At 46.2% G+C, this 27162-nt stretch overlaps 1 protein-coding gene across 1 annotated transcript in view; it reads left to right on the top strand.

The window, feature by feature from the left end:
- Positions 1–23414, top strand: part of LOC311122163 (E3 ubiquitin/ISG15 ligase TRIM25-like) — a 29231-nt gene extending 5817 nt beyond the window's left edge. Inside the window, exons 3-7 of the mRNA XM_084196561.1 lie at positions 13870–14103; positions 14216–14375; positions 14501–14560; positions 14779–14849; positions 22899–23414. Coding sequence (XP_084052687.1) covers positions 13870–14103; positions 14216–14375; positions 14501–14560; positions 14779–14849; positions 22899–22907 — 534 coding nt within the window. The 3' untranslated portion in view covers positions 22908–23414. The remainder of the gene's footprint in view (positions 1–13869; positions 14104–14215; positions 14376–14500; positions 14561–14778; positions 14850–22898) is intronic.
- The last annotated feature ends 3748 nt before the right edge of the window (positions 23415–27162 follow it).

Below are 27162 nucleotides of genomic sequence, written 5' to 3'. Positions count from 1 at the left end.
CATAAGTGTATGAACACATTCTAAAGTTGACTAAAAAGAGGAATAAAAAAATAAAAAAATCATCTTTTGGAAATTTATCTTAATGACTTAATTAAAAAAGTTGGAAAATCCAACCTTTATGGACACCAATTTTCTTTTCTTTTTTATTCCTCTTTTTAGTCAACTTTAGCATGGGATCATAAGCTTATGAGCACCACTGTATACTGTGCTGAACATCCAGGCTATGTGAGACACAAAGGCTAACTTAAACACTAAAGACTTTATGCATCCCTGCCCATTTTAAGTGGAACTGAAGTATTTGTACTATACATCATGGATACATTGCATATACCTGTGCATCACATAGACAACAATACTGTACAAAGCCAACAAACACATTGGTCTGTTTGCCTTCAGGGACTCCTCTTAACAGCAGCTGCAAGAAGCAACAGGAGCCAAAAGACCCAGAACAGCTTTGAGAGAAGAGGAGAAGCAGAGGCTGTCTGAAGAGGTCTGCAACACCATCCTGGATCACACCAAAGAAAGGTTCTCTTTCTCTGGCCACCTTGTGAGTGCTACCTTACTGCAAGCAGACATGTTTGAAAGGTACTGCCATTCATTTCCTGATGAGGCTCTGAATGCCACTGTGAATGCATACCCCATGCTGAGCAAGGCAAAGCTCAAGACAGAACTATCTCTGATCTATGAGAATCCTGAATTCAAGGGAGGCTGTGGTGCACTGGCACTGTACCAGGTTCTCATGAGCTACAACCTCCAGGAGACGTTCTCTGAGACTGTGACTCTGTTGAACATTTACATTTACATTTACATTTTAGTCATTTAGCAGACGCTCTTATCCAGAGCGACTTACAGGAGCAATTACGGTTAAGTGCCTTGCTCAAGGAACATCCTCATAACTACTCCCATGACAACAGCTGAAGCTGAGAGATGTTTCTCAACTTTGACACGAGTTAAGACATTCCTGCGAAACTCAATGGGCCAGGAACGTCTGAATGCACTGGCCATGCTTTCCATGGAGAGGGAACTAGTCCTCAGCATGCCTGATTTCAATGAGAAAGTCATTGAACGCTTTGCTGTATTGAAACAGAGAAGAGAACAGTTTCAGTACAAGTAATGTAGCCTCTCTCTCTCTTTGTCCCTCCCTCCCTGTCTCTTTAACACACACACGCCCAAATCAGTTCACAGTTGATGTTGTTTAAAATAGTTATTTTTCATTTTAAAAAAAGTAAAACAAACAAAAAAATCTGTTCATGTTCATTTTTACAAATCTATACAATTGGCCAGAATATGGTTGTTCATATTTACAAATCTATACAGATAGCTGTGTTTACCTTTTCTTGAAATTACTTTCAAATTCTGTTTTCAAGCAAAATGTCTATCACTGTTCATTTTCACAAATCTATACAAGAGGGCAGAATATGGAAGTCTATAAAAATGTCTTATTACCAATAACTTGCATCAATGTTTTCAGTAGCCTCTATCAAAAGCTCCTGCTTGCTTGTTGTGAATTATGCTCAGGTGCACATATTTCCAATTCAACCATGAGGCAAAAAATGTGGTAAAAGCTCTTGTTGATCCTGCAATCTGAACAAATACCAAGATGCTGTATTTTCAGCTGATATTTCATTTGTTTATGGAAATGCATATTGTTTATGCAGTGTTGAGGAATGTGAAAGAACACCCTTGATTATTTTTACTGTGATAACTTATTTTGATTTTGTAAGCCAACACTTTTGAGATCAGTCAATAAATGCTTCTGGTATTGACTTATATGCTGCCCCTGTCTTCATGTTGTTGCTGGACATATCTTTTGAAAAATGTGTGTAGGTCACCTAAATCATCAGAAAAATTGCCCCCCCTGAGAATTTTTTCAGGAGCCGCCACTGCCCGGTGGTGAGCGTGGTGAAACAGAGGAGTCACTGTCAGTCCTTTTGAGTTTTGAGTCTTTACCCGATAAAGTCATGTTAGGATATATCAGTTATTCTGTTAGAGCTTTTGTGGCGAATCCACTGTGCTGATTCAGGTGCAACATTTATGGTCATGTTGCAGCAGTTTGTAGGAGGGAGATCCAAGATGTGGGAAGTGTGCAGGAGGGCATGGGATAGAGGATTGTGTAGTTTCGGTGGATAAAGTTGTGTGTGTCAACTGTTGGGATGCCCATGTTGCTGGGGATCGGAAGTGTCCGGTGCGAGAGAGGCAGGTTGAGGTGGCTAGAGTCAGAGTAGTGCAGAAGGTGTTGTATGCTGAGACAGTGAAGAAAGTAGAGGAGGATGGGTCAAGGGTGAGAGATCCTGAGAGGATCCCTGTGAGTTGTAGATCTGTGCCAGCACAGAGGGATAGGCCAACGAGTGATATATGCTTTAGTAAAGATAGCTTCTTAGCGTTCATAGCAATGGTTATCAATTGTACAGTAGAAATGGAACGTAAATCACAGAAAATAGATGTTGTGGTGGCAGCTGCAGAGAAGTATTTGGGCATACAAGATTAGACTTCAGAAGATTTGTTGTTTTGTTGTTTTTATTTTTTTATTTTTCCATGCCAACCGCCGTTAAACTCCAAAGAAGAAGAAGAAATGCTAAATTATGGCTATGTACAGTGTTGTAACGATGTCTCTGGCTCTCTCATTCCATCACTTTTATGGTAGTTGGTTGTGTGGGTCTCTGATTATGAATGGGTTGCTGATATACAGTCGTTGATGGATATTTATAGAGCTCTGATCAGGACGCCAATTGATTACGGGTGTACAGTTTATGGAACAGAGGTAAAGACTTGGCTTCAGAAGCTGGACAGAATCCAGTATATAGCTTTAAGGATATGTATTGGTGCATTTACATCAACGTCTGTATGTGCCTTACTGGTGGAGGCAGGTGAGATGCCTTTGGATATACAGCGTAAAAAATGGTCATTATCTTATTGGGTTAGGTTGAAAGGCTGTGAGGTTGAGCATCCCACTGCTACTGTTCTAGATGACTGTTGGGAATATACTTGTCACGCCCTGGCTCTGGGGACAATGTTATGTTGAGCCAGGGTGTGTAAGTCTATGTTTTGTATATCTATGTTGGCCTGAGTGACTCCCAATCAGAGGCAACGAGTGTCAGCTGGTTGTCTCTGATTGGGAGCCATATTTAACTATCGGTCTTTTCATTTTGTGTTGTGGTTTCTTGTTCTCATTTTGGTTTGTGTTGTAACCTGAGACATCACGTTTTCGTCAGTTATTTTGATCGTGTTATCAGTCTAATAAATATTATGTTCACTTTCAACGCTGCGCCTTGGTCCTCATCATTAGACGATCGTGACAGAAGAAACCACCTCAACTGGACCAAGCAGCGAGTCGAGGAGCCATCGCCAGGGAAAGCGCTGGCAGATCTCCGTGGCAGCTTCGACTGGGTCAAGCCCATTGAGGAGCTGAGTGACGAGGGTTGGAGACAGAGGAGCGAGAGGTGGGCGAGAATGATGGAGGCCTAGCCCACGGGGAGGAGAGAACCCCAGAAATTTTTTAGGGGGGGGCTCACGACGTCGGACCAGCAGGAGGCCGCGATAGAGCGGCCCAGTGGGTTGCCGGAGGAGGCCGCCGGGTTACGGGGGCCACTGGTCGAAGAGGGGATGGAGGAAGTAGAGGCACGGCGAGAGGTACTGGCGTGTGTTGCCAGTCCGGTCCGGCCCGTTCCAGATCCCGGTGTAGGGCCAGTGGTGTGTGTCCCCAGTACAGTCCGGCCCATCCAAGCTCCCCGCACCAAGCCAGTGGTGTGCGTCGTCAGTCCGGCACGGCCCGTGCCTGCTCTCCGCACCAAGTCTATGGTGCGTTTCGTCAGCCCTGTCCGGCCTGTTCCTGCTCTCCGCACCAAGTCTGTCGTGCGCGTCGCCAGCCCTGTCAGGCCCGTGCCTGCTCTCCGCACCAAGTCTATGGTGCGTTTCGTCAGCCCTGTCCGGCCCGTTCCTGCTCTCCGCACCAAGTCTGTGGTGCGCGTCGCCAGCCCAGTCCGGCACATCCAAGCTCCCCGCACCAGGTCAGTGGTGCGCGTCGCCAGCCCTGTCCGGCCCGTGCCTGCTCTCCGCACCAAGACTATGGTGCGTTTCGTCAGCCCTGTCCGGCCCGTTCCTGCTCTCCGCACCAAGTCTGTGGTGCGCGTCGCCAGCCCAGTCCGGCCCATGCAAGCTCCCCGCACCAGGTCAGTGGTGCGCGTCGTCAGCCCGGTCCGGCTCATTCTTGCTCCCCACACCAAGTCAGGGGTGCGCTTCGTCAGCCCGGTCCGGCCCGTTCCTCCTCCACGCATCAAGCCAGGGGTGTGCGTCGTCAGTCCAGCACAACCCGTGCCTGGGTCATGTCTGGAGCCGGATCCGCCGCCGAGGCGGAGTGCCCACCCGGTCCCTCCCCTGTTGTGGTTGTTTGGCGCGGCCGGAGTCCGCGCCTTTGGGGGGGGGTACTGTCACGCCCTGGCTCTGGGGACTATGTTATGTTGAGCCAGGGTGTGTAAGTATATGTTTTGTATATCTATGTTGGCCTGAATGACTCCCAATCAGAGGCAACGAGTGTCAGCTGGTTGTCTCTGATTGGGAGCCATATTTAACTATCTGTCTTTTCACTTTGTGTTGTGGTTTCTTGTTCTCATTTTGGTTTGTGTTGTAACCTGAGACATCACGTTTTCGTCAGTTATTTTGATCGTGTTATCAGTCTAATAAATATTATGTTCACTTTCAACGCTGCGCCTTGGTCCTCATCATTAGACGATCGTGACAATACTAGTAGACAAGGCAGTGGTTTTGGTTGGACAGTTGGAAAGCTTGCTGATGAGAGTGGTTTGAGGGAGTTGGAGGTTGGCCCTTCTGTGGTGATAGGGGATGTTCCTCCATGGTTACTCCCAGACCCTGTTGTTGATCTAACCTTGGTAGAGAAAAGGAAAGATTGGTCAGAAGTCAGTGATATTGAGAAACTGGTTGACAATTACATTGGTAGAAGTTTTTATGCTTTTTTAATGCTTTTCACAGATGGATCCAAGGACCCAGATAGTGGGCTCACAGGAGCAGGCGTTTACGTTCCTGAATTTGATGTGCAGATATGTAGAAGACTAACAGATGAACTGTCAGTATACTCAGTTGAACTGTTGGTGATAATAGTTTATCATCTGGTAAATCTAATAGGAGTGACCTGCTATTGGAGGTATTAATGTTATTATGGAGAATTGAGAGAATGGGTTTAGTAGTGAGATTCTGCTGGGTCCCAGCACATTCGGATGTGGAAGGGAATGAAATTGTAGACCAGTTAGCGAAAAGAGCTTTGAAACTAGATATAATTGTTATTAATGTTCCACTGGGTAGAGGTGAGGCCAAATGTAAGATCAGAGCCATTTTGATAGATGTGTGGCAGAAGAGATGGTACTCTGAGCACAAGGGCCGGCATTTATATGAATAGTTTACAGTTTTACAGAAAGGTCGATGGACCAAGATTCAAAAGTCAGATTAGGAAGGAAGAGGTGGTGTTTACTCGATTGCGCTTAGGACATTGTACATTGATCTCGTCATTACATCTGGTTGGCAAGCATGTGAATAGTTTGAGTCTGGAGGGTACGATCGATGAAACGGTGGAGCATGTGTTGTTATATTGTTGTAAGTATGTTGAAGAGAGGGAAAGATTGAAGTGTAGGGTCATTGAGGTTGGACGGGGTTGGGGGGGTTTGGAAGGGATTTTGGGGATGGGGGAGGGTCTATTAGAAGTTAGTAGGGCTCTTCTTTATTGTCTCAGAAGTACTGAGTTAGGTAGGAGGATTTAGAAATGATGGAAACCGTGATTGACCACACACTCCAGCACAGTAGGTGGCGGCATGCACCTTTAACGTTGGTTTGTGGACCGCCATTATATCATAGAAGAAGAAGTTGCTTGTGTGAGAGTTTTGTGGTTCGTGAGGAGGGCTACTATTCTTTTTTCTTTTGGTTCTTGCGTATTTTCTGAATTTATTTTCTGATGGTGGAGGGTTTGTTTATTGGTTTCCACTGTTTATCGTTTAGAGTTGAGGGGGGAGTAGGGGTAGTTTGTTAGGGCGGCGTGATGGCCTCAACCGAGTGGAGAAGAAACGCTGTCGCTTCGGGTGCGTTCCGGAGAAAGGTGTGGAGGAAGTTTTGCTCATGTTCGGCGAACAGGTTGGAGCGGAACATCTGCATCCAGAATGAACAAGGCGGTGGTTGTGTTAATGAAAAAGGTTTGTCTTGTTGCGAGTGGGATTTTTGTGAGGGGTGTGTCGCCTCTTTCGACAAGAGTTGTGGTGGCCAATCTGCCTCCGTTTATTACGTGCGAACAGACAAGTAGTTGGTTCGTTTTGGTAATTTTGCAAGTGGTTTTCGTGTGCTCTCGGCTGGGTGGCAAGTGTAGTCCGTTAAACATGTTGTCTCTTTTCGTAGACCAATGTTTGTTTCTTAACAATCTTCAAGGTTACACAGGGGAGGGGTGGAACGCAGGGTTTGCTAGCACAGATAGTTTTCGGTGTTTCTAGTGTGGGGATGTTCGGCATAATGCTAGTGCAGACAAGGGCGACCAGCCGGCAGCAGGGGCTAGGACTAGGCTGGACACAATACATTTTTAACGCATTTTTCTGATAAAATTACTTAATTGCATCCGCCATGGAGCCCAGTTTCATAATATTACCATATGTCCCAGATGCTTGCCGTAGGTTAGAAATAATAGGGCATGTTTCACCCTGCCAGCTCCTATTAGTTGTATTGAGCTCTGTGGCACCAACTCGCCTAATGAAAGTTCTATTCCCAGCCCATTGTTCTGCGTCACAATGCCAGCTTCACTATTGTTGGTAATGAGACCAGCCCGTATTAACATTGTAGCTTTACCTCAGGTAACTTATTATTAACAAGGTTATGACTACCAGGTGAGCAAACTCACTGTTCACCTGGGAACACGTTGTGGTGACCCACAGTGCTACATATGGTTGGCACATAGCAATCAAACATTAAACATTTTCTGGTCACAGTTAATCAAATTTCTTTCAGAAAAAGGTGTATAACCTAAACAAAACGCATATCCGTCCTCTTTTTCAAGATGTGGTCGATTTAAACAGCCAGAGTACATTTTTTCAATTAAGAAATAACCTTTTAATTGTTGTTATTTATTTATTGTTTCTATATTACTGCTGGGTAATTTGATATGCGTCGAAATCTGTAAGTTCGTTGGCATTGAATTGAGCTAATGCTGCGCAGGTTCACTGAGTTGTAAACTAAATGGATAGGTGTAGCTCATTGATTTATAGATCAGACACAGTTGCTACCTCAGATGATGAGCCTAGCAAGTGTTGTGAATGAGGTATGTAGTACCCACAGAAGGCCACAGGGAGGAGCAAGAGAGCTATAAACCTATTCATTTTCTTTGCTTTAAATACCCTAAACCTAACAATCAATCAATCAAATGTGTTTATAAAGTCATTTTTACATCAGCAGATGTCACAAAGTGCTATACAGAAACTCTAACCCTACTTATAACCTATTTTAGCCTTAACTCTAACCCCTAACCCTAATTCTAGGGTAGGGTAGCCTAGAACACGTTTTAGAAACTATTTTAGTAATAATTTTATGTTAGTAAATACCATTATAGTACTAAAAAGCATTTATTGTTATTTTTTAAATATAACGGACTTTTATTAGTCATTTTATTATATGTATTATTGCAAGGCAGAACACTTGATAAACAACACATTTGTTTTATTTTTTAAATGTGGATTGAACTGGGTGTGACCTAGTAACCTCTATGTGAAAGTCCAGCAATTGGCATGTCATAGGTGGGGCAGGTTTGAGACTGATCTCCAGAATTAATAAGAAAAATACACTTTATTTCTCAGCTGCCTCACCAATGTCTTTACGTGAATTAATAATTTTTTATTGCTAAATATTTCCAATAGATGGCTGCATAAGACCACAAAGCATCAGTTATAGGCTACAAGCATAAAATAGCATGCAACCAAAGACTATGTCCTATGATTTTCTAAAAAGGTCACTCATTACTTTACAGTTAGCTATATATCTCGTATTAGGCCTGTGTTAATTTTGGGAGATTAACAAAATATTAACTCTAGCAGGTATTGAACCCCGGCCAAATAATCACTAGTCAGATGTGCTAACCTCAACCCTAGTAAACATGCATTATGACATCATCTTAATATCTCATATATTCCAGCCCACCAATAAATCATGCAACCATCGCGGTTAGAAAATGTACCTCAACATGCCCCTCCCTTGTGCTAGAAGGCAGAGTGCTCGCTGCCGCTGACGGCACAAGCTTTTTGCGGGGCTTGTTGAGTTGGCTACTTGTTCGAGAAGGCAGAGTGGCTCTGTGCTGGTTGATGAATTTGACAATTAATGTACTCGAAAAATACATTTTTGTCGACCAGAGGTGACTGAATTAATGTTCGCGCTTTTTGATAATCGTTATAGTAATGAGGTATAATTTTAAAACATTAGCATAAAAACAGGTAATAATAAACATGAATCATCATCATATTACTTCACAGTAATGTGTTTTCAGTCCTTCCTCTTGCGTTAGCAGTGTGGAAAGGGACAGTAAAAAGCTCAGGCAGGAGTTTTCCTGTGAGGTGGAGTGGTGGTGTATCCAGGGAGAGAACTAAACTAATCTTCTGAAATGTCATTTATGCTGCCATGTATTGGAATTATTTAGCAACTGCAGTAGTACTGAATAAAGTGTATATCCTTACTAAGTGTATCCTTACTAAAGTAGTAATTGCTCAAAATTGCTAAATATAAAATATTCTAGTTCATTTCATCACTTACAACCATAAAATAACAATTCATAGCATAACAAACAATGAAACTGACATAAACCAAAAACACCATACATTTAGTTAATTATCTAAAAAATAATATATATATTTAGATGGGTGACATTATCTGCCAAAGTAACACCCCCTTAACATATAAACAGACACTGGACACACACTGAAAATGAGCTTTTTTTATATAAATCTGGTAGCTCTCAAAAGAGCCTTTGCTTTGCTGAGCAGTTAGTTTTCAGGAGTGTGCTGCCTGCCTGCCTTCAGAGGAGTCTGTCTGGGAATAATGTAAAGTTAATAAGTTATTGCCACGTTTTCACAGAGGCCTAGTTTACATGTGAGTCATTTAGCAGACGCTCTTATCCAGAACGACTAGGGTTAAGTGCCTAAATCTGTCGATGTAAAAACGTAGTTAAAACGTACAAAAAAAAACATGTACTTCTGGAACTCTGAGGTCGTTACCATTGTTTCCTTTATGGGAAATATAGGTATGTCTCTTCATTTCACAAAATATCTCACAATGGTATATTTCAAGTCAGACAGAATCTCCTCTTTCTAATGACATCAGGTTGGGCAGTGTACTCTGCTGTCATCGATCGCTAGACCAGAAATAGTCAGAAGTTTAAAAAAAATCCTACTTCCTGGTAATGCAGACATAAGCACACTTGGCTTCATCGAGGTGTGGATGTTTACTTTCTACACCAGTTGTTATTTATTACTTATGTTTTTCTGTTTCGTCCTAAAAACAGATTGTAGTGGTGAAATAAAAAGGTAGACATTTTTTGGTGCCATTTAGGGAAAATTGAATTCTAAGGATCATTCCAGTCAGAAGAGGCTCAGTGATGGTTCGCTTCAATTCATTTGCTTTGGCCTCAGGCTAGTGTTCCAGCTCAGCCAATGTTCTTTGGCCGTTTTACAGCCTTCAGTGAATTTTGACTTGTTCTATTTATTGAATTCTAAGGATCATTTCAGTCAGAAGAGTGTAGAGCAGGGTCAAGTGGTGGTGGTACCAGGAAGGAGGAGAGTAGAGCAGGGTCAAGTGGTGGTGCACAGGCCGTGGAGAAAGCGGTGGTGGGGAGGTTGCAGCTGGGTTACATGAGCTGAGGCAGGTTTCTGTAGTAACAGAGACTCCGGTGGGCAAAGGCTTTGTGGGCTCATCCCAGGAAATATTGCCTGTCATTGGGGAAGAGGCACTGATCAGGGGGGAAGTGCAGGGAGGCAGAGACTGGGGAGGAGGACAGTACCTTGCCAATGGAGGAGGAGGAAGAGGAGGGAGGTGAGTCTGCGGGAGCGGAGGACAAGGCGTTCTCGTTTTCAGACGGCTCATTGGATCCATAGCTGACAGCCAGTCAGGCTGAGGGCCCGGTATATACGGTGAGAGAACTTTCTAGGTTCCTGATGGAGACTAAAGGGAAAAAATAAGGTTCTGCTGGAGTCTTATTTGATTGATCCTGGAAGGTTTGTAAGGTCAGTACAACACATGATGAAGAATGAGGGGTTTAGTGTCCTCTCACCCAGGAAGCGGTATAGGCTGAGAAAATGGGTCATGGGTTCTTAAGGGCATGTCTTCAGAATCTGCTAAAATTGATGGTTTTTTCTGGCATGGCGGCTTTATGGGCTTCTCTACTGGTTTCTGATTGTGGTGATTTCCATCCCACCTCTTATGGAGATATAGATTTTTTTGCAAGAGACAAACAGTGATGTGATTAATGAAGTGTATTGGGGGTCTGGTGGAAGGGGGCGCAGGTGCTGAGCCATGGCACAAATCTTAGTGCAGGGGTAGCAAAAGAGGTGTGTAAGGGTAGGTTGTTAGTGGTTGGAGCCAAAATCAATGACCTTGTCTTTGCTTTCCAAAATGTGTCTGCACCTAGTACAGGGCTCAATTCTCTGTTTCACCAGGGCCCAGGCAGGTGTCCTATTGGAAATTCCATGTAAAGCTCTTCCAAGATGTCACTTTTTGCTCAAGCTTCCAAGGCTTTTGGGAGAGGTGGGGACAGCAGAAGGGGGAGTAACTTCTGTTGTGGGGAGATGAGGGAGCCTGATGGGTGGGTAACTTCTGTTGTGGGGGAGAGGAGGGAGCCTGATGGGTGGGTAACTTCTGTTGTGGGGAGATGAGGGAGCCTGATGGGTGGGTAACTTCTGTTGTGGGGAGATGAGGGAGCCTGATGGGTGGGTAACTTCTGTTGTGGGGGAGAGGAGGGAGCCTGATGGGTGGATAACTTCTGTTGTGGGGAGATGAGGGAGCCTGATGGGTGGGTAACTTCTGTTGTGGGGAGATGAGGGAGCCTGATGGGTGGGTAACTTCTGTTGTGGGGAGATGCGGCTGTGGAGTTGTACTCTGATTTATAGAGGGCATAACTCTGTGATCCTGGGTGTTCTCAGGTTCTGCTCACAGACCTTTCCAAACTCTCTGTCACAGAGAAATCAAATTGACATTTCCCTGGCCTTTCACAAACTCTAAGCTGCCGTCTCTCAGACGGTCTGCCTCTGATTTTTTTTTAAAAGGTCTGGGAAATTATTGGACAGGACGTGTGTTGCTACTGTACCCTACGGAGGTGGGCTGGAGGGAACCAGCATGTGCTCTGTTGAGGAGGGCTGGTGGTTTGGGGCTGGATCAGCAGCTCTTCATTAACATTTAACATTTAAGTCATTTAGCAGACGCTCTTATCCAGAGCGACTTACAAATTGGTGCATTCAACTTTGGATAGCCAGTGGGACAACTACATCTCGATCACAATAAGTACATTTACATTTTAGTCATTTAGCAGACGCTCTTATCCAGAGCGACTTACAGGAGCAATTAGGGTTAAGTGCCTTGCTCAAGGGCACATTTACGTCATTTAGCAGACGCTCTTATCCAGAGCGACTCACAAATTGGTGCATTCACCCTATAGCCAGTGGGATAACCACTTTACAATTTTTTTTTTTTTGGGGGGGGGGGGGGGGGTAGAAGGATTACTTTATTCCTTAAAGAGGTGGGGTTTCAAATGTCTCCGGAAGGTGGTGAGTGACTCCGCTGTCCTGGCGTCGTGAAGTACATTTCTTTAAACAAGTCAGTGCTAGCAGGTGAAATAAGTCAGGTGTTAGTTTAGACAAAAGACAGTGGTAGTAAAGGGGGGGTAGAAGGATAACTATTATACTATTCCAGGTATTCCTTAAAGAGGTGGGGTTTCAAGTGTCTCTGGAAGGTGGTCAGTGACTCCGCTGTCCTGGCGTCGTGGGGGGAGCTTGTTCCACCATTGGGGTGCCAGAGCAGCGAATAGCTTTGACTGGGCTGAGCGGGAACTGTGCTTCTGTAGAGGTAGGGGGGCTAGCAGGCCAGAGGTGGATGAACGTAGTGCCCTCGTTTGGGTGTAGGGTCTGATCAGAGCCTGAAGGTAAGGAGGTGCCGTTCCCCTCACAGCTCCGTTGGCAAGCACCATGGTTTTGTAGTAGATGCGAGCTTCAACTGGAAGCCTGTGGAGTGTGCGGAGGAGCGGGGTGACATGAGAGAACTTGGGAAGGTTGAACACCAGACGGGCTGCAGCGTTCTGGATAAGTTGCAGAGGTTTAATGGCACAGGCAGGGAGCCCAGCCAACAGCGAGTTGCAGTAATTCAGACGGGAGATGACAAGTGCCTGGATTAGGACCTGTGCTGCTTTCTGTGTAAGCTAGGGTTGTACTCTGCAAATTTTGTAGAGCATGAACCTGCAGGATCGGGTCACCGCTTTGATGTTAGCAGAGAATGACAGGGTGTTGTCCAGGGTCACGCCAAGGTTATTTGCACTCTGGGAGGAGGACACAATGGAGTTGTCAACCGTGATGGCGAGATCATGGAGCGGGCAGTCCTTCCCCGGGAGGAAGAGCAGCTCCGTCTTGCCGAGGTTCAGCTTGAGGTGGGGATCCGACATCCACACTGATATGTCTGCCAGACATGCAGAGATGCGATTCGCCACCTGGTTATCAGAAGGGGGAAAGGAGAAAATTAATTGTGTGTCGTCTGAGTAGCAATGATAGGAGAGACCATGCGGCCGGAGAGACTCAATACAGCAGTCGTCTCTGATTTCTATGCTGCAGTACTGAGGGCCTGGCAGCTGCTGAGGCCCACACCAGAGGGGGGTGTGGTGCCTGGGCCATGGGTATGGGAGGAGCCCATCTTCCACAACCCACTGATCCTGTTGAGGTCCACTCATTCAGCCATCCTGCAGGGACCTTTAATGGCAGCAGGCATCAAGAGACTAGCAGACCTGCGGCTGCCGGGTTGTGGAAAACCCCCCAAGAGTCGGCACAGCAGGCGGGACAAACGTCTCTTAGGCTGCTGGAGAGAGTCATGGGGGAGGTCCAGGAGGCTCTGCCTGACCCAGTGAGGAGGGGGCTGGATCAGCCTGAGGAGGGGCCACCACCGTTTCCACCACTGCAAGTGACAGCAGAGACTGGGGACTGGCAGGAGAGTCCGGAGGACTTACTGACATTTAACACTCTGAGCCTGGGGGAGTTTGAGGAGGTGGGGGGTAAGGTGCTGTACACCCTCAGTGTCAAGGTTAGACACATCAGGAGCTTAGCGGGAGTGAAGGGGCATCAGTGGCAGGGGGTTGTGGGGGCTGAGAGCATGGCAGGGTATAGGTGGAGGGTGCTCTATAAGCTCCCAGTGCTGGAAAGGTCAGGGGTCCTCCAGTGGAGGGTATTACATGGAGCCCTGGACACCAATAGCTGGTTGGCTCGGGTTGACCTGGGAGTTGGGGAGGGGTGTCCGTTTTCTGCAATGACAGACTGTTCATCATGTTTTTTCTGTGTTGCCAGGGTAATGCCATTACTGTTGACGCCTTAGGCTTGAGTTTGAGTTGTACAAAATGATCAACAGTGTGGAGATGTTTCAGGAGGTATGGGGGCTCAGGGGGGCTGTCTGTACGGCTGGAGAGGAGGGGTTGGATGGACGGTTGGAATGTGGTGCTGGATGGTGTATTGTACTGTGGTGTTGGGTACTGTATAATGTGATTGTGTAGAGGTTGTGGTGTCACGCAATGTGCTTTTAGGGGTGGGGGTGTTAGTGTAATGAGGATGGCTCATTAAAGTAAGACAAGTCAGTCTCTCTCTCTCTCTCTCTTAACAGAGCTCTGCACAGGCAGCAGTGGAGGACAGTGATAAGATCTTTACCAAGCTGATCTGCTCCATTGAGAGAAGGCACTCTGAGGTGAAGGAGCTGATCAGAGCCCAAGAGAAGGCTCAAGTGAGTCAAGCTGAAGGACTCCTGGAGCAACTGGAGCAGGAGATAGCTGAGCTGAGGAAGAGAAGCAATGAGCTGGAGCAGCTCTCACACACAGAGGATCACATCCATTTCCTCCAGGTAACTCAACTGCCTTGATACATGTGATATGAAATTAAAACTCTCAATCATTTGGTTCTGCTCCCTCTCACTCTCTCTCTCTCTCTCTCTCTCCCTCTCTCTCTCTCTCCAGAGTTATCAGTCTCTCTCCAGTACCAGTGTATCTTCAGACTTACCCAGCATCGTTGTCCGTCCTCTTCAGTACTTTGGAGATGTGAGTAAGACTGTGTCTGAACTGAGAGAGAAACTAGAAGACGTCCTTAAAGGAGAATGGACCAAGATCTCCACTACAGGTGTGTTGAAAATAATAAGAACATCAACTTTAGACCATTGAAAGTTCCCTACTAGTCATATACATGTGGAATATAGTATGATGATAACATTCCCTCTCTCTGTGAATGTGTTTGTGTGTCTGTAGTGAATATAGTGGAGGTTGTACTGCCTCCAGAGCCCAAGACCAGAGAACAGTTCTTACAATGTGAGTCTCTTTATTCTGAAGTAACTAACAGTCTCTTTTTACTGACACTCCTAACAATCCCTCTAGAAATATATAGCAATAGTAGATCTAATCAAAGACTGGGTATCTATCTGACTCCTCATATTTCTCTGATTTGATCTCTGCTGTGCTCTAATCAAAGACAGGGTAGATACAGTATCTAACTCCCCTCATTGGTCTCTGCTCTGCTCTTCTCCCAGATTCCTGTCAGCTCACACTGGACCCAAACACAGCAGGCACACGCCTCTCTCTGTCTAAAAGGAAGAGAAAGGTGACACATACAGGCCAAGTCCAACCATATCCTGTTCATCCAGACAGATTCACAAACTACTTGATGGTTCTGTGTAGAGAGGGTCTGTCTGGACGCTGTTACTGGGAGGTGGAGTGGAGTGGGTGGTGTGTTACAGCAGTCTCATATAAAGACATCAGCAGAACAGGGACAGATGGTGCATTTGGACTCAATGACAAGTCCTGGAGTTTACTGTGTTATGGTGGTGGTTATTTGTTCAGACACAATAATGTTAAGACTAAAGTATCAGGCCCTCAGTCCTCCAGAGTAGGAGTGGACCTGGATCACAAGGCAGGTACTCTGTCCTTCTACAGTGTCTCTGATACAATGACCCTCCTCCACAGAGTCCAGACCACATTCACTCAGCCCCTCTATCCTGGGTTTTGGCTCACTTTACAAGGTACTGCTGAGCTGGTTAAACTGTAGTAGGGTCCACATAGATACTAGTCATGCTGGTGTAGTCTATAGCTGAGCTGGTTAAACTGTAGTAGGGTCCACATAGATACTAGTCATGCTGGTGTAGTCTATAGCTGAGCTGGTTAAACTGTAGTAGGGTCCACATAGATACTAGTCATGCTGGTGTAGTCTATAGCTGAGCTGGTTAAACGATTAGTTACCGGAGTGTAACTCCAGTTCTATGAGTGGAGCGGAGCCCCATAGGGGAGCTCTGCTCCTAGTGGTTTACCCTCTGCCCTAAGGCAGCATCAGACTGAGACAAAATTATGCACACACCTGCAGCCAATAGGACTAGGAAGAGAGGGAAAAGCAGGACTATGGACAATAAGAGGGGATGCCTCCCCTCAATCTGCCTCCCGAGATATTTATCTTCAGCGAGACTAGAGAGGGTCGACAGGGCCTTAAGTCCTCTGGGGCTCCGCTCCACTCATAGAACTGGAGTTACACTCCGGTAACTAATCGTTCTATATTGTGGAGCTCCGCCCCATAGGGGAGCTCTGCTCCTAGTGGTTTAAGGCGGAGCGTAGTGCTCCAAAATGTACTCCCTGCCGAGCCTAACACTTCCCATCGAAACGAGAAAGTCAGGCCTAGCAATGGCTGCAACCGAGTCCCGCAGTACTGCAACTAAAAACCCCTACGGGCGTCACAATATACCGCGTCATCGGTTAAAGACCCGCCCCACCTAGTCCAATGGCAATGCCAATGACTAGTGGGCAGATCACCAGAATAGAAGCCATACTAATCTGTACTAGCAGATAGATGTGCCTCAATATCCTGTGAAAACACTACCGACCGCTAATGGAATGACACCAAGTGTCACGGTAGACCGCCTCACTCACTCAATGTAATCCCAGAGTTTAGTGGGCAGGAACAAAAACATGAGTCATACTAACTGAACAAGCAGATAGATGACTTCCCATTCTGTTAATCAACGCATGCCTCTACTGTACTGACCCTGTCAGTCAGGATTCATGCCACAAAATATGTTTTCTTATCCAAAGCGGACCTGATGGAAACCCTGTCCATAGTCCTGCTTTTCCCTCTCTTCCTAGCTCAAGATCTCCCTTCAGCTATGCTGAGTACAAACCAAGCCAAAGAGTTAGAAAACACATCAATCAAAAACACGTCTTCCTAACCAAAGCGGACCTGATGGAAACCTGTGTCCACAGTCCTGCTTCTCCTCTCTTTCTTGCTCAAGATCTCCCTTCAGCCACGCTGAGTACAGATCGAGCCAGAGAATTAGAAGACATATCTAAGAGATAGAAACGGATAAATGGAGACGGCGTCGACCAGGATGCTGCTCTACAGATATCCTCTACTCCTGTTCCTCTGAAAAAGGGCAGTAGAAGCCGCTACTCCACGAGTGGAGTGAGCTCTGATACCCTGAGGCAATTGCCGCCCTGCTGCCTCATAAGCTGTCTCAATGCCTTCACAAAGCCAGTGAGACAACCTCTGTTTTGAAAGTGGTCTACCTAGTGCAGCCGCACCGTGACACACAAACAACTGAGGCGATGACCTAATCGCTGCTGTGCGCTCGACATAACGACTACCGGGCACAGGCGATGGAGCTTTTCCTCACTCCTCTCTCTATGAGGAGGAGGAGAAAAAGCCCACAGCTCCACGGTCTGTGACCTATATGAACTCTTAATAACCTTCGGCACAAATGCCGGGTTAGGACGTAACACTGCTCTGCTCAGGTCACCATTGATGGCCAAGCAGTCAGGTCTCGTCGAAAGAGCACACAAATCACTGACCCGCTTAGCTGTAGTCAAAGCGAGCAACAGTGCTGTCTTTATAGACAGAATCTTGAGGGGTATTTGATTCAATGGCTCAAACGGCGACTTACATAGCGCTTCGAGTACCAAAGCCAAATCCCACTGAGGAAGCGTGACTCTAGGTGTTGGCGTAAGTCGCCGCGTTCCTAATAGGAAGCGTTTCACTAGAGGGTGGCTAAAGACATTGTCTCTGCCAAAACCCTCATGACAAGCTGAAATCGCTGCTGCAAACACTCTAATCGTGGCAGGCGATTTTTGCTTATCAAGCATGAGCTGTAGAAAAGAGAGAATACTCTCCACCTGACAGCTCATGGGGTCTACACCTTGTGTGACACACCATCGTGAAAACACATTCCATCTATGGGCGGCAGGTAGCTTAGTGGTTAAGAGCGTTGTGCCAGTAACCGAAAGGTCGCTGGTTCTAATCCCCGAGCCGACTAGGTGAAAAATCTGTCGATGTGCCCTTGAGCAAGGCACTTAACCCTAATTGCTCCTGTAAGTCGCTCTGGATAAGAGCGTCTGCTAAATGACAAAAAAAAAAAAAATATATATATATATATATATATATAAAAATTAAAAAAAATAAAAATCTATTGGCATACATCTTAGAAGTGGAACTGGCACGTGAACCCTGTATGGTCCTGATCACTGCATCAGATAACCCACGGCGCTCTAGCCTGTCCCTCTCAGCAGCCAGGCCTTCAGTGGTTGGCCGATTATGGGCAATTTCTCTATCGTGCCAACCGCCTGAGACAATGCGTCCCGTCGATGTGGAATTGGCCAAGGTGGCGCAATCAACATCTGACTCATCTCCGCAAACCAAGGAGCCCCACGGGCGATCGAGCGCTATCAGTATCACTGACAGCCCCCCTGACCTCACCCTGGCTAGCAGTGGGAGAATGCAGGACAGCGGAGGGAATGCATACAGGAGAACTCTCGGCCACGGTTGGTGCGCAAAGGCGTCCCTTCCCAGTGGCGGTTCGTTCTGTTCCCTCAGAGAGAACCACAGAGGACATTGCGCGTTCACGCGTGACGCGAATAGGTCCACCTCGGCTCTCCCGAATTGTTCCCAAATCTGGAGAACAATGTCCGGATGCAGACACCACTCGTCGTCTCGAGGACCCCCTCTTGACATGAGGTCTGCTCCTACGTTCAAGTAGCCCGGAATGTGTGCTGCTCTCAATGAGCGAAGGTGCTCGTGAGCCCACAGCCACAATTCCTCTGCCGCCCGATGGAGAGCAGGAGACCTGACTCCTCCCTGGCGATTTATGTGGGCTACTGTGGTCCGGTTGTCTGACCAGACCAGCACATCGCGACCCCGAAGGGTAGACGCGAAGTGGGTCAGAACCAGTCGAACCGTTTCCAACTCCAGGAGGTTGATGTGACGATCTGATTGAGGCCACACACCTCCTATCGCTTGTGTCTGACATGTCCCTCCCCATCCCGTCAGGGACACATCCGTGAATACTGGGATGTGAGAGGACACCTTTCCTATCGGGACTCCGTGCGTGAGAACGCGCGAGTTTCTCCAATAGTTTAGGTCTGCACTGAGCGAGAGGGGAACCACCACCAACCGATGACGTTGACGCAATTGGTCTAGTCTTAGTTGGGCGAGCCATCGCTGCATCCTGCGCATATGCAGGAGTCCCAGCGGAACCACAGAGTGGGCTGACGACAATAGACCCAAAAGTGACATGATCGACAGCGCCGTCACCGTGTGATTCGGACGACACTTCCTTAGGGCTAGCAACAAGGCTACCCTTCGGGGGTCCGAAATTCGAGCCCTCATCCTCACAGTGTCTAGCTGTATCCCCAGGTAGACAATCTGATGAGCGGGCCAGGGCGCGCTCTTTTTCCAATTCACAGCAAACCCCAGACTTGTGAGATGTATCACTGTCTGTGTTGTGTGAGTGATCGCCAGCTCTGCTGACGGGGCGAGAACCAGTAGGTCGTCCAGGTAGGCTAGTAGCCGTATTCCCTGACGACGCAACGGTTCCAATGCCGCCTCCACACACTTGGAAAATGTGCGAGGTGCCAGGGCGTACCCAAATGGCATCCTCGTGTATTCGTACGTCACCCCTTGAAAGGCGAACCGCAGAAACTTCCTGTGACGTGGCTGAACCGGCACATGAAAGTACGCGTCCTTTAGGTCTATGCTCGTACAAAAGTCCCCTCTCTGGACACATTCCAGCAGACGTTTTGTCGTTAGCATTCGGAAGGGCCGTTTGGTTATGCTCTCGTTGAGAATGCGTAAATCCAAAATCGGCCTCACTCCCCCCGTCTTTTTGGGCACTAGGAAATAAGGCGAATATAGGCCTTTGTTCCTTTGTTCCCGGGGAACTACTGTCACCGCCTCCTTCGCCAAAAGTTCCGTAATCTCTGTCATCAGAGCAGCCACTTTGTCTGGCGTTTTCATCACCGTCTCCACCACTCCCCTGAACGGGGGTGGGGTCCGGTGGAATTGGAGAGCATAACCCTTCTGCAACGTCTGTTCTAGCCAGCGTGAGAGGGTGCAGCTTCTTCGCCACTGCCAGCAATGCAGAGAAAGTGGCTGGGCGCGAAGCTGTGGTGCATCCAGTAGGAAGGACCTGTATTCCTCTATGGCCCTTACCGCCACTGTTCCCCAACATTGAAGTGGTGGAACAGCCCAAGGTGGGCCTCCCGTGAAAGGGAGAGGAACTATTAATGCGTTCTGAGAAAGAAAGAGGAGCAGGGACGTCGGTTAAACCCGTAACCGTCGTATTCCTGCCCTCCTTGAACGCATCGCGGGTCTGAATTGCGCTGACCGAGGCCACAGCCTGCGGCAGGGCACCATCCCCAGCAAGCGATTGCGTCATCTTAGGTGACTGCAATTCGCTATCAGAGCCCTTCACTACAGTACTCCTAGAAGTCTGTAGTATGAGGTCTCTATGAGGTAAAACAAGACGGCGCCTTGATACCTTCTTAACTTTCACCTTCTGTGTGTGTTCAACTCTGCACCCCTGGTGGGTTGAGTCACGCTCAGTGTGGTGAGTATTAGCGCGTTCAAAGGGAAGTGGGGGCGCCGATACACTGGGCACCTTCGTGACCGTGGTAATCGGGCCCTCCGTGAACGCAGCATGGGTCTGAATCGCACTAACCGAGACCTTAGTCTGCGATAGTGCGCCATCCCCAAATAGCGGCTGCGTCATCATGTCTCCTGACTGAGACTGCAGCCTGCTATGAGAGACACTCACTACAGTACTCCTTGGGGTCTGTAATGTGAGGTCTCTTTGAGATAAGCCAAGACGGTGTCTTGGTATCTTTCCTCCCTTCACCTCCTGCGTGCGTTCAGCTCTGCACCTCTGGTGGGCTGAACTACGCTCAGTGTGGTGAGTATTAGCGCGTTCAGAAAGAAGTGGGGGCGCCGATACACTGGGAACCTTCGTCACCGTGGTAATCGGGCCCTCCGTGAACGCAGCATGGGTCTGAATCGCACTAACCGAGACCTTAGTCTGCGATAGTGCGCCATCCCCAACTAGCGGCTGCGTCATCATGTCTCCTGACTGAGACTGCAGCCTGCTATGAGAGGCACTCACTACAGTACTCCTTGGAGTCTGTAATGTGAGGTCTCTTTGAGATAAACCAAGACGGCGTCTAGGTATTATTTCTCCTTTCACCTCCTGTGTGCGTTCAGCTCTGCACCTCTGGTGGGCTGAACTACACTCAGTGTGGTGAGCCTGGGCGCGTTCAGAAAAAGGTGGGGGCGCCGATACACTGACACCTTCGTGACCGTGGTAATCGGGCCTTCTTGAACGCAGCATGGGTCTGGGTCGTACTAACAGAGACCTTAGTCTGTGATAGTGCGCCATCCCCAATGTGGTTATTATCAGCGCGTTCTGAGAGAAACGGGGGCGCCGATACGTTGGTTACGCCCGTAACTGTAGTAATCAGGCCCTCCGTGAACGCAGCACGGGTCTGAACTGCACTGACTGAGGCGTTAGCCTGAGACAGCGCGCCGTCCCGAATAGCGGTCGCGTCATCATGCCATTATCTGGCTGAGACTGCAGCCTGCTATGTGAGACACTCACTACAGCACTCCTAGGAGTCTGTAAAGTGAGGTCTTTATAAGGTACACTTAATACCTTTTATATACCTGCCTTATGTGTGCATTCAGCAACGCACCATGGTGGGCTGAGCTGCACTCATAGTGGTAAGAGAGAGAGCGAGAGTGAGGAAGGTCGAACGCTCTCGGATGTATTATGGAAAAGGGGCTCTTTTTATGACAGTGTCAAGTAGAGCCAACTCTTTATTACACACATCAACAAAAAACATTCTCCTCCATACACTCAACGGTAGAGTGGGGGGGGACAGTGGGCTCGGTCACAGCAGGCGCTGTGCCGTCTTCCGTTCTCTCCCCCTCGCCTGTCATAAACGGCGTCTCTTCTGGCCGCCCTTCGGGTGATGCCAGGATGACGCTTTAGTGACCTCTCTCGCCGGCACCTCTGGCGCTGCAGGGGGGGGGCGAGGCCCACTCCCTTGCTGCTGGAGGCTGCCGTCTGACGCCAAGCTGTAGCGAGAGTAACGGCCGCCCTTCCTCATATCCACTTCCGGGTTGGAGGGAATGGGGGGCAGCTTAATCTCCAGCTGTTTAGCAGCCCACTCAATGAGACCTGAGAATTCAGAGCACAGAGAGGCTGTGGCGTCATCATCCAGGGATGTAATGACCTCACAATTTCCCGAACGAAAAGGGGTGTTAAACATCTGGGTCAGTGTAATGAATTGTTCCAATAGAATATTAATTTCTTCCCCAATAGCCCTGTCATCTCCTGAGTCAGCGCCTTCAGATGATGCCTCAGAAGCTGAGACTAACACTGATAGTACATCCTCAAGAGGAATATCCTCCCTAAAAATGCCCAACGCTGCTTCAACTCCTTCAAAAAAGGAGGGCGCAGCTGGCGCATAGTGGGGGATTAATGAGGCCGTCCCTGGCGTGCTGTGTCCCTCGACCCACGAAACATATGTCGGGGGGGGTGACAGCCGCCAAGGGGAACAGCGACATTGAGCTCTGAAAATAGCTTTTGTTAAATACTTACCCTATGGATAAGCTTGGTGTGCTCATTGTAGGACGACGTCGATGATCTGGAAAATCGACGGCGTTTTCTTTGTCCTGAGTCTTCTCTTCGTCTCTTCTTGGCTTCTTCAGTCTAGTCCAGTCGCTGAAGATAAAGGGAGGCAGATTGAGGGGAGGCATCCCCTCTTATAGGGACACCTGTACTCATATTGGCTGCAGGTGTGTGCATAATTTTGTCTCAGGCTGATGCTGCCTTAGGGCAGAGGGTAAACCACTAGGAGCAGAGCTCCACGATATAGAACTATAGTAGGGTCCACATAGATACTAGTCATGCTGGTGCAGTCTATAGCTGAGCTGGTTAAACTGTAGTAGGGTCCACATAGATACTAGTCATGCTGGTGTAGTCTATAGCTGAGCTGGTTAAACTGTAGTAGGGTCCACATAGATACTAGTCATGCTGGTGTAGTCTATAGCTGAGCTGGTTAAACTGTAGTAGGGTCCACATAGATACTAGTCATGCTGGTGGTGATGGTCCCCAGATGTGATGATTCATTCTGCGCTGTTTTATGTAAAATGATTTGACTGATTTGAACCTCAGAAGATGTTAAGAATTAAAATGTAATGCATTCATATATATTTAAGTGCAATGTTTTTCTCTTGTACATTCACATTAATCATGATGTATGTTTCTGATGTGTATTGGTTGGCATTCAGAACCATTGATATGTTTTCTCAATTGGTTCTTTGTCTCTATGTAATTTTCCTCAGTATCATTGAACAGCTTGTAGGCTCGGCCCAATTGATGTGTTCTCTGTCACCTGGAGCTGCATGGAAAATGGTCCAGGAACAAAAGGACAATCCCCAAGGACTAGTCAGCCCACTACAAGCTGGAATAACTTACTTTCTACTTAAACTATATGGGCCGGTTTCCCGGACACAGATTAAGCCTAGTCCTAGACAAAAAAGCATGTTCAATGGAGATGTCCGGGAAACCGGCCCTAAATTTGGCAACTTTTATTCTCCCATACTGCTCAGTCAAGCAACATTAAACCTGTCCAGCAAGTGATGCTATTAACCAAACAATAAAAACAGCAGATATCTTGACTTGTCACTCAGTATATCAGTAATGTTCAGAATTGTACTTTAATATCATTGGAGATTGATGGTCTTTTTAATCCACTACCCAGAGTCAGGAACAGATGAAGTTAGGTCTGCTACTGTTCAGTTATTAAATATGATTCATGGTGATGGGAAATAAAAAATCCATCTAGTAGTAGTTTTCCTTTGCTATTTATTCCAAGGTGTGTCTTTAACTTGTAAATGGATTGTGTTGAAGCTGGCATGTGGTGTGGATGATAGAATAGAGTGAATAGAGGAGAGAAGAGAGGAGGAGAGGAGAACATAATATAGAAGACAGATAAGATAGAGAGAGAATTCATACCCAGGGGAGTTACTGACTCTGGCCCAAATGACACCCTGTTCCCTACGTAGTTTACTAGGCTACTTCTGACCAGATCTAAAGTAGTGCACTACATAGGGAATAGGGTGGAGATTGGAGATTTGCTCACTGTCATTAGAATGAAGATTTCCATCCAGGAGTTACTGTCTCTGTCCCAAATCTCTCCCTGTTCCCTGCATAGTGCACTAGGCTTCTTTTGACCAGATCTAAAGTAGTCTTCTAGATTTTACATGTTTTCTCCCTGTCATTAGAAAATGACAATATGGTAATGACTTTAGTGGTTTCCTCCCCCTTTGGTTTTATTGGTTGTGTGTTATGTGTGTTGTTGTGTTAGGTTTTCCCCCTGTGTTCCTAATTGAAAATCCATTAACAATGAATCACAAACAAATTATATTCCAGTTGTGTTTAGACAACTTCATGGCTGGCATCCCCCAGTTCTGTTAAGACCCTTTGAACTGGGTCACATTCTAAATGGTCACTTGTATTGATAGTCCATACTGGGCCTAACTGTGGTTAACCATACTGGAGGGTTTCTGGACACATATTCTCTCATCTCCAGAACATTACCTGATGTCCTCTCTGTCTCTGTCTCTGTCTCTGTCTCTGTCTCTGTCTCTGTCTCTGTCTCTGTCTCTGTCTCTCTCTCTGTCTCTCTCTCTCTCTCTCCGTCTCTCTCTCTGTCTCTCTCTCTCTGTTTCTCTCTCTCTCTGTCTCTTTGTCTCTCTCTCTCTCTCTCTCTCTCTCTCTCTCTCTCTCTCTCTCTCTCTCTCTCTCTCTCTCTCTCTCTCTCTCTCTCTCTCTCTCTCTCTCTCTCTCTCTCTCTCTCTCTCTCTCTCTCTCTCTCTCTCTCTCTCTGAGACAACCTCAATATGGTTCCATTCCTGTAGTTATCAGGACACATGGGGTGTGTAACTATTATCTCCTTTCTAAGTTTGAACTTGTCCACTTCCCTTCATGGATTTAAAAGGAAATGACTGGTATATGTAAACTCCCTCTACCCCATGCCAACACCTATCCAATGCTTTGACATTTAAGAGGAGTAGTGAAGGAATGCTACACTTCAGGAGGAAGGAGAGATTATTGGGACACACCCATGGAGTGATGATAGAGGGATGTGAAAGAGGAGAGAGGTAATGGTTGGACTTGACTTATTTATTCTCTCATTAGACTTCTTCTGTTTCAATAACATAATTGCATAACACAAAATAAGTAAATTTAAGGAAGTATCCATGTAGTATAGATTTTATAATCACTTTTGTACTATTTTCACAAGTATGTGGTAAAATTTCACAACTCTTAATACAAAACTCAAAACAGATCATCAAAAAGGCTGTTTTTTCAGAACTTTAAGCACATTTTCAATTGACTAAGTACAACACACAATGGAAGTATCCTTGTATTATATCTTAATATGTGAAATGCTCACTTCCTCCCATAAGTCATTAGTAGTTGATGTAGGGTTTCATCTGTCAAAAGGTAAATCACACCTGGTGACTTATGAGTTATAAATGCTATTACTGTGGAGTCACCATGATCTGATTACTGTGGTGTGTGTGTGTGTGTGTGTTAGTCTTTGATTAGTTTAGTCATCAAGGCTGAGAGGATGTATCAATTTGAAAGGGTGTCCTGCTCTTTGATCAGACCAGATGGTTGTAAAGTCCTCAAGACAATAGAATGGTTGTCAGGCAGTGGAGTCTGGTGGGAGGAGCTATAGCAGGACAGGCTCATTGTAATGTCTGGAATGGAATAAATGGAACTCAGTCAAACATGTGGTTTCATATGTTTGTGTTTGATACCTTCCATTGATTCCATTCCAGCCATTACAATGAGCCCGTCCTCCTATAGCTCCTCCCACCAGCCTCCTCTGGTGCCAGAACTGCATGGTGCCTCAGAGTCTGTGTAGGAACTGTGAGGTGGGTGTGTTGGGAACATTATTCCCTATTTTTCATAGTTCCACAATCTATTAATAGCAAGAGATGTGAATAAAAAAATCTGCAAATCATGGTTATTTTATTTATAACTAGAGAATTGGGCTGATTCAAACAAGACAAACATGCTTATTTTTAAAGTAAGGACATGTGCAAGAAAGGTTACTTGTAAAACTAAAATAACCAACACCCTTTCTTGTGATGGGTTGTAATATATATAAAAATATGATAATATATTTCCATTCACATTGTGTGTGTGTGGTCCCAGGTGTGAGGGGCTTGTTGTGATCCTGGGGGTAGTGCATTGGGCTGTACACTGACTGTATGCCTTCTTAATATTGAGTTGCATCGGGTGGGGGGCTGTTGAAACTGTTTTGGGGGTGAAATCAAACATTGTATTCAAACTAGTTAGGGGTAGACTTAGACCCCCCAGAACATTCACACCTGGTCCTTTGTTGCAGGATTTGTTTTATACATGTTTGTGCATTAATTTCTTACATTTCCATTCCCAGGTTGAATGTCAATAAGAAGTAATATAATTGTATGTATGACTTTACAATGTCCAGCTACATCATACTCCACATAGCTTTATAGGAAGCAGACTTTACAATGTCCAGCTACATTATACTCCACATAGCTTTATAGGAAGCAGACTTTACAATGTCCAGCTACATTATACTCCACATAGCTTTATAGGAAGCAGACTTTACAATGTCCAGCTACATTATACTCCACATAGCTTTATAGGAAGCAGTTCCTAATCTACTGAAACTTCTACATTATGGGAATAATTTTGACCCACCCTTGGTTTTTGAATTTATTCAAATTTGAATTTGGCTCTATACTCCAGCATTTTAGATTTGACATTAAATGTTTTATATGAGGCGACAGTACAGAATGTCACCTTTTATTTGAGGGTATTTTCATTAATGTCTGTTTTACTGTTTAGAAATGAATATACTTTATTTACAGTTGAAGTCGGAAGTTTACATACACTTAGGTTGGAGTCATTAAAACTAGTTTTTCAACCACTCCACAAATGTCTTGTTAACAAACTATAGTTTTGGCAAGTCAGTTAGGACATCTACTTTCTGCATGACACAAGTAATCTTTCCAACAATTGTTTAGAGACAGATGATTTCACTTATAATTCACTGTATCACAATTCCAGTGGGTCAGAAGTTTACATACACTAAGTTGACTGTGCCTTTAAACAGCTTGGAAAATTCCAAAAAATGATGTCATGGCTTTAGAAGCTTCTGATAGGATAATTGACATAATTTGAGTCAATTGGAGGTGTACCTTTGGATGTATTTCAAGGCCTATCTTCAAACTCAGTGCCTCTTTGCTTGACATCATGGGAAAATCAAAAGAAATCAGCCAAGACCTCAGAAAAAAATTGTAGACCTCCACAAGTCTGGTTCATCCTTGGGAGCAATTTCCAAATGCCTGAAGGTACCACGTTCATTTGTACAAACAATAGTACGCAAGTATAAACACCATGGGACCATGCAGCCGTCATACCGCTCAGGAAGGAGACGCGTTCTGTTCCTAGAGATGAACGTACTTTGGTGCGAAAAGTGCAAATCAATCCCAGAACAACAGCAAAGGGCATTGTGAAGATGCTGGAGGAAACAGGTACAAA

This window comes from Coregonus lavaretus (assembly GCF_964263955.1).
Source record: "Coregonus lavaretus genome assembly, contig: HAP1_SCAFFOLD_334, whole genome shotgun sequence".
Taxonomy (NCBI): Eukaryota; Metazoa; Chordata; class Actinopteri; order Salmoniformes; family Salmonidae; genus Coregonus; species Coregonus lavaretus.
The sequence above is the reverse complement of the archived record's forward strand: the minus strand, read 5'-3'. Positions and strand labels throughout refer to the sequence as shown.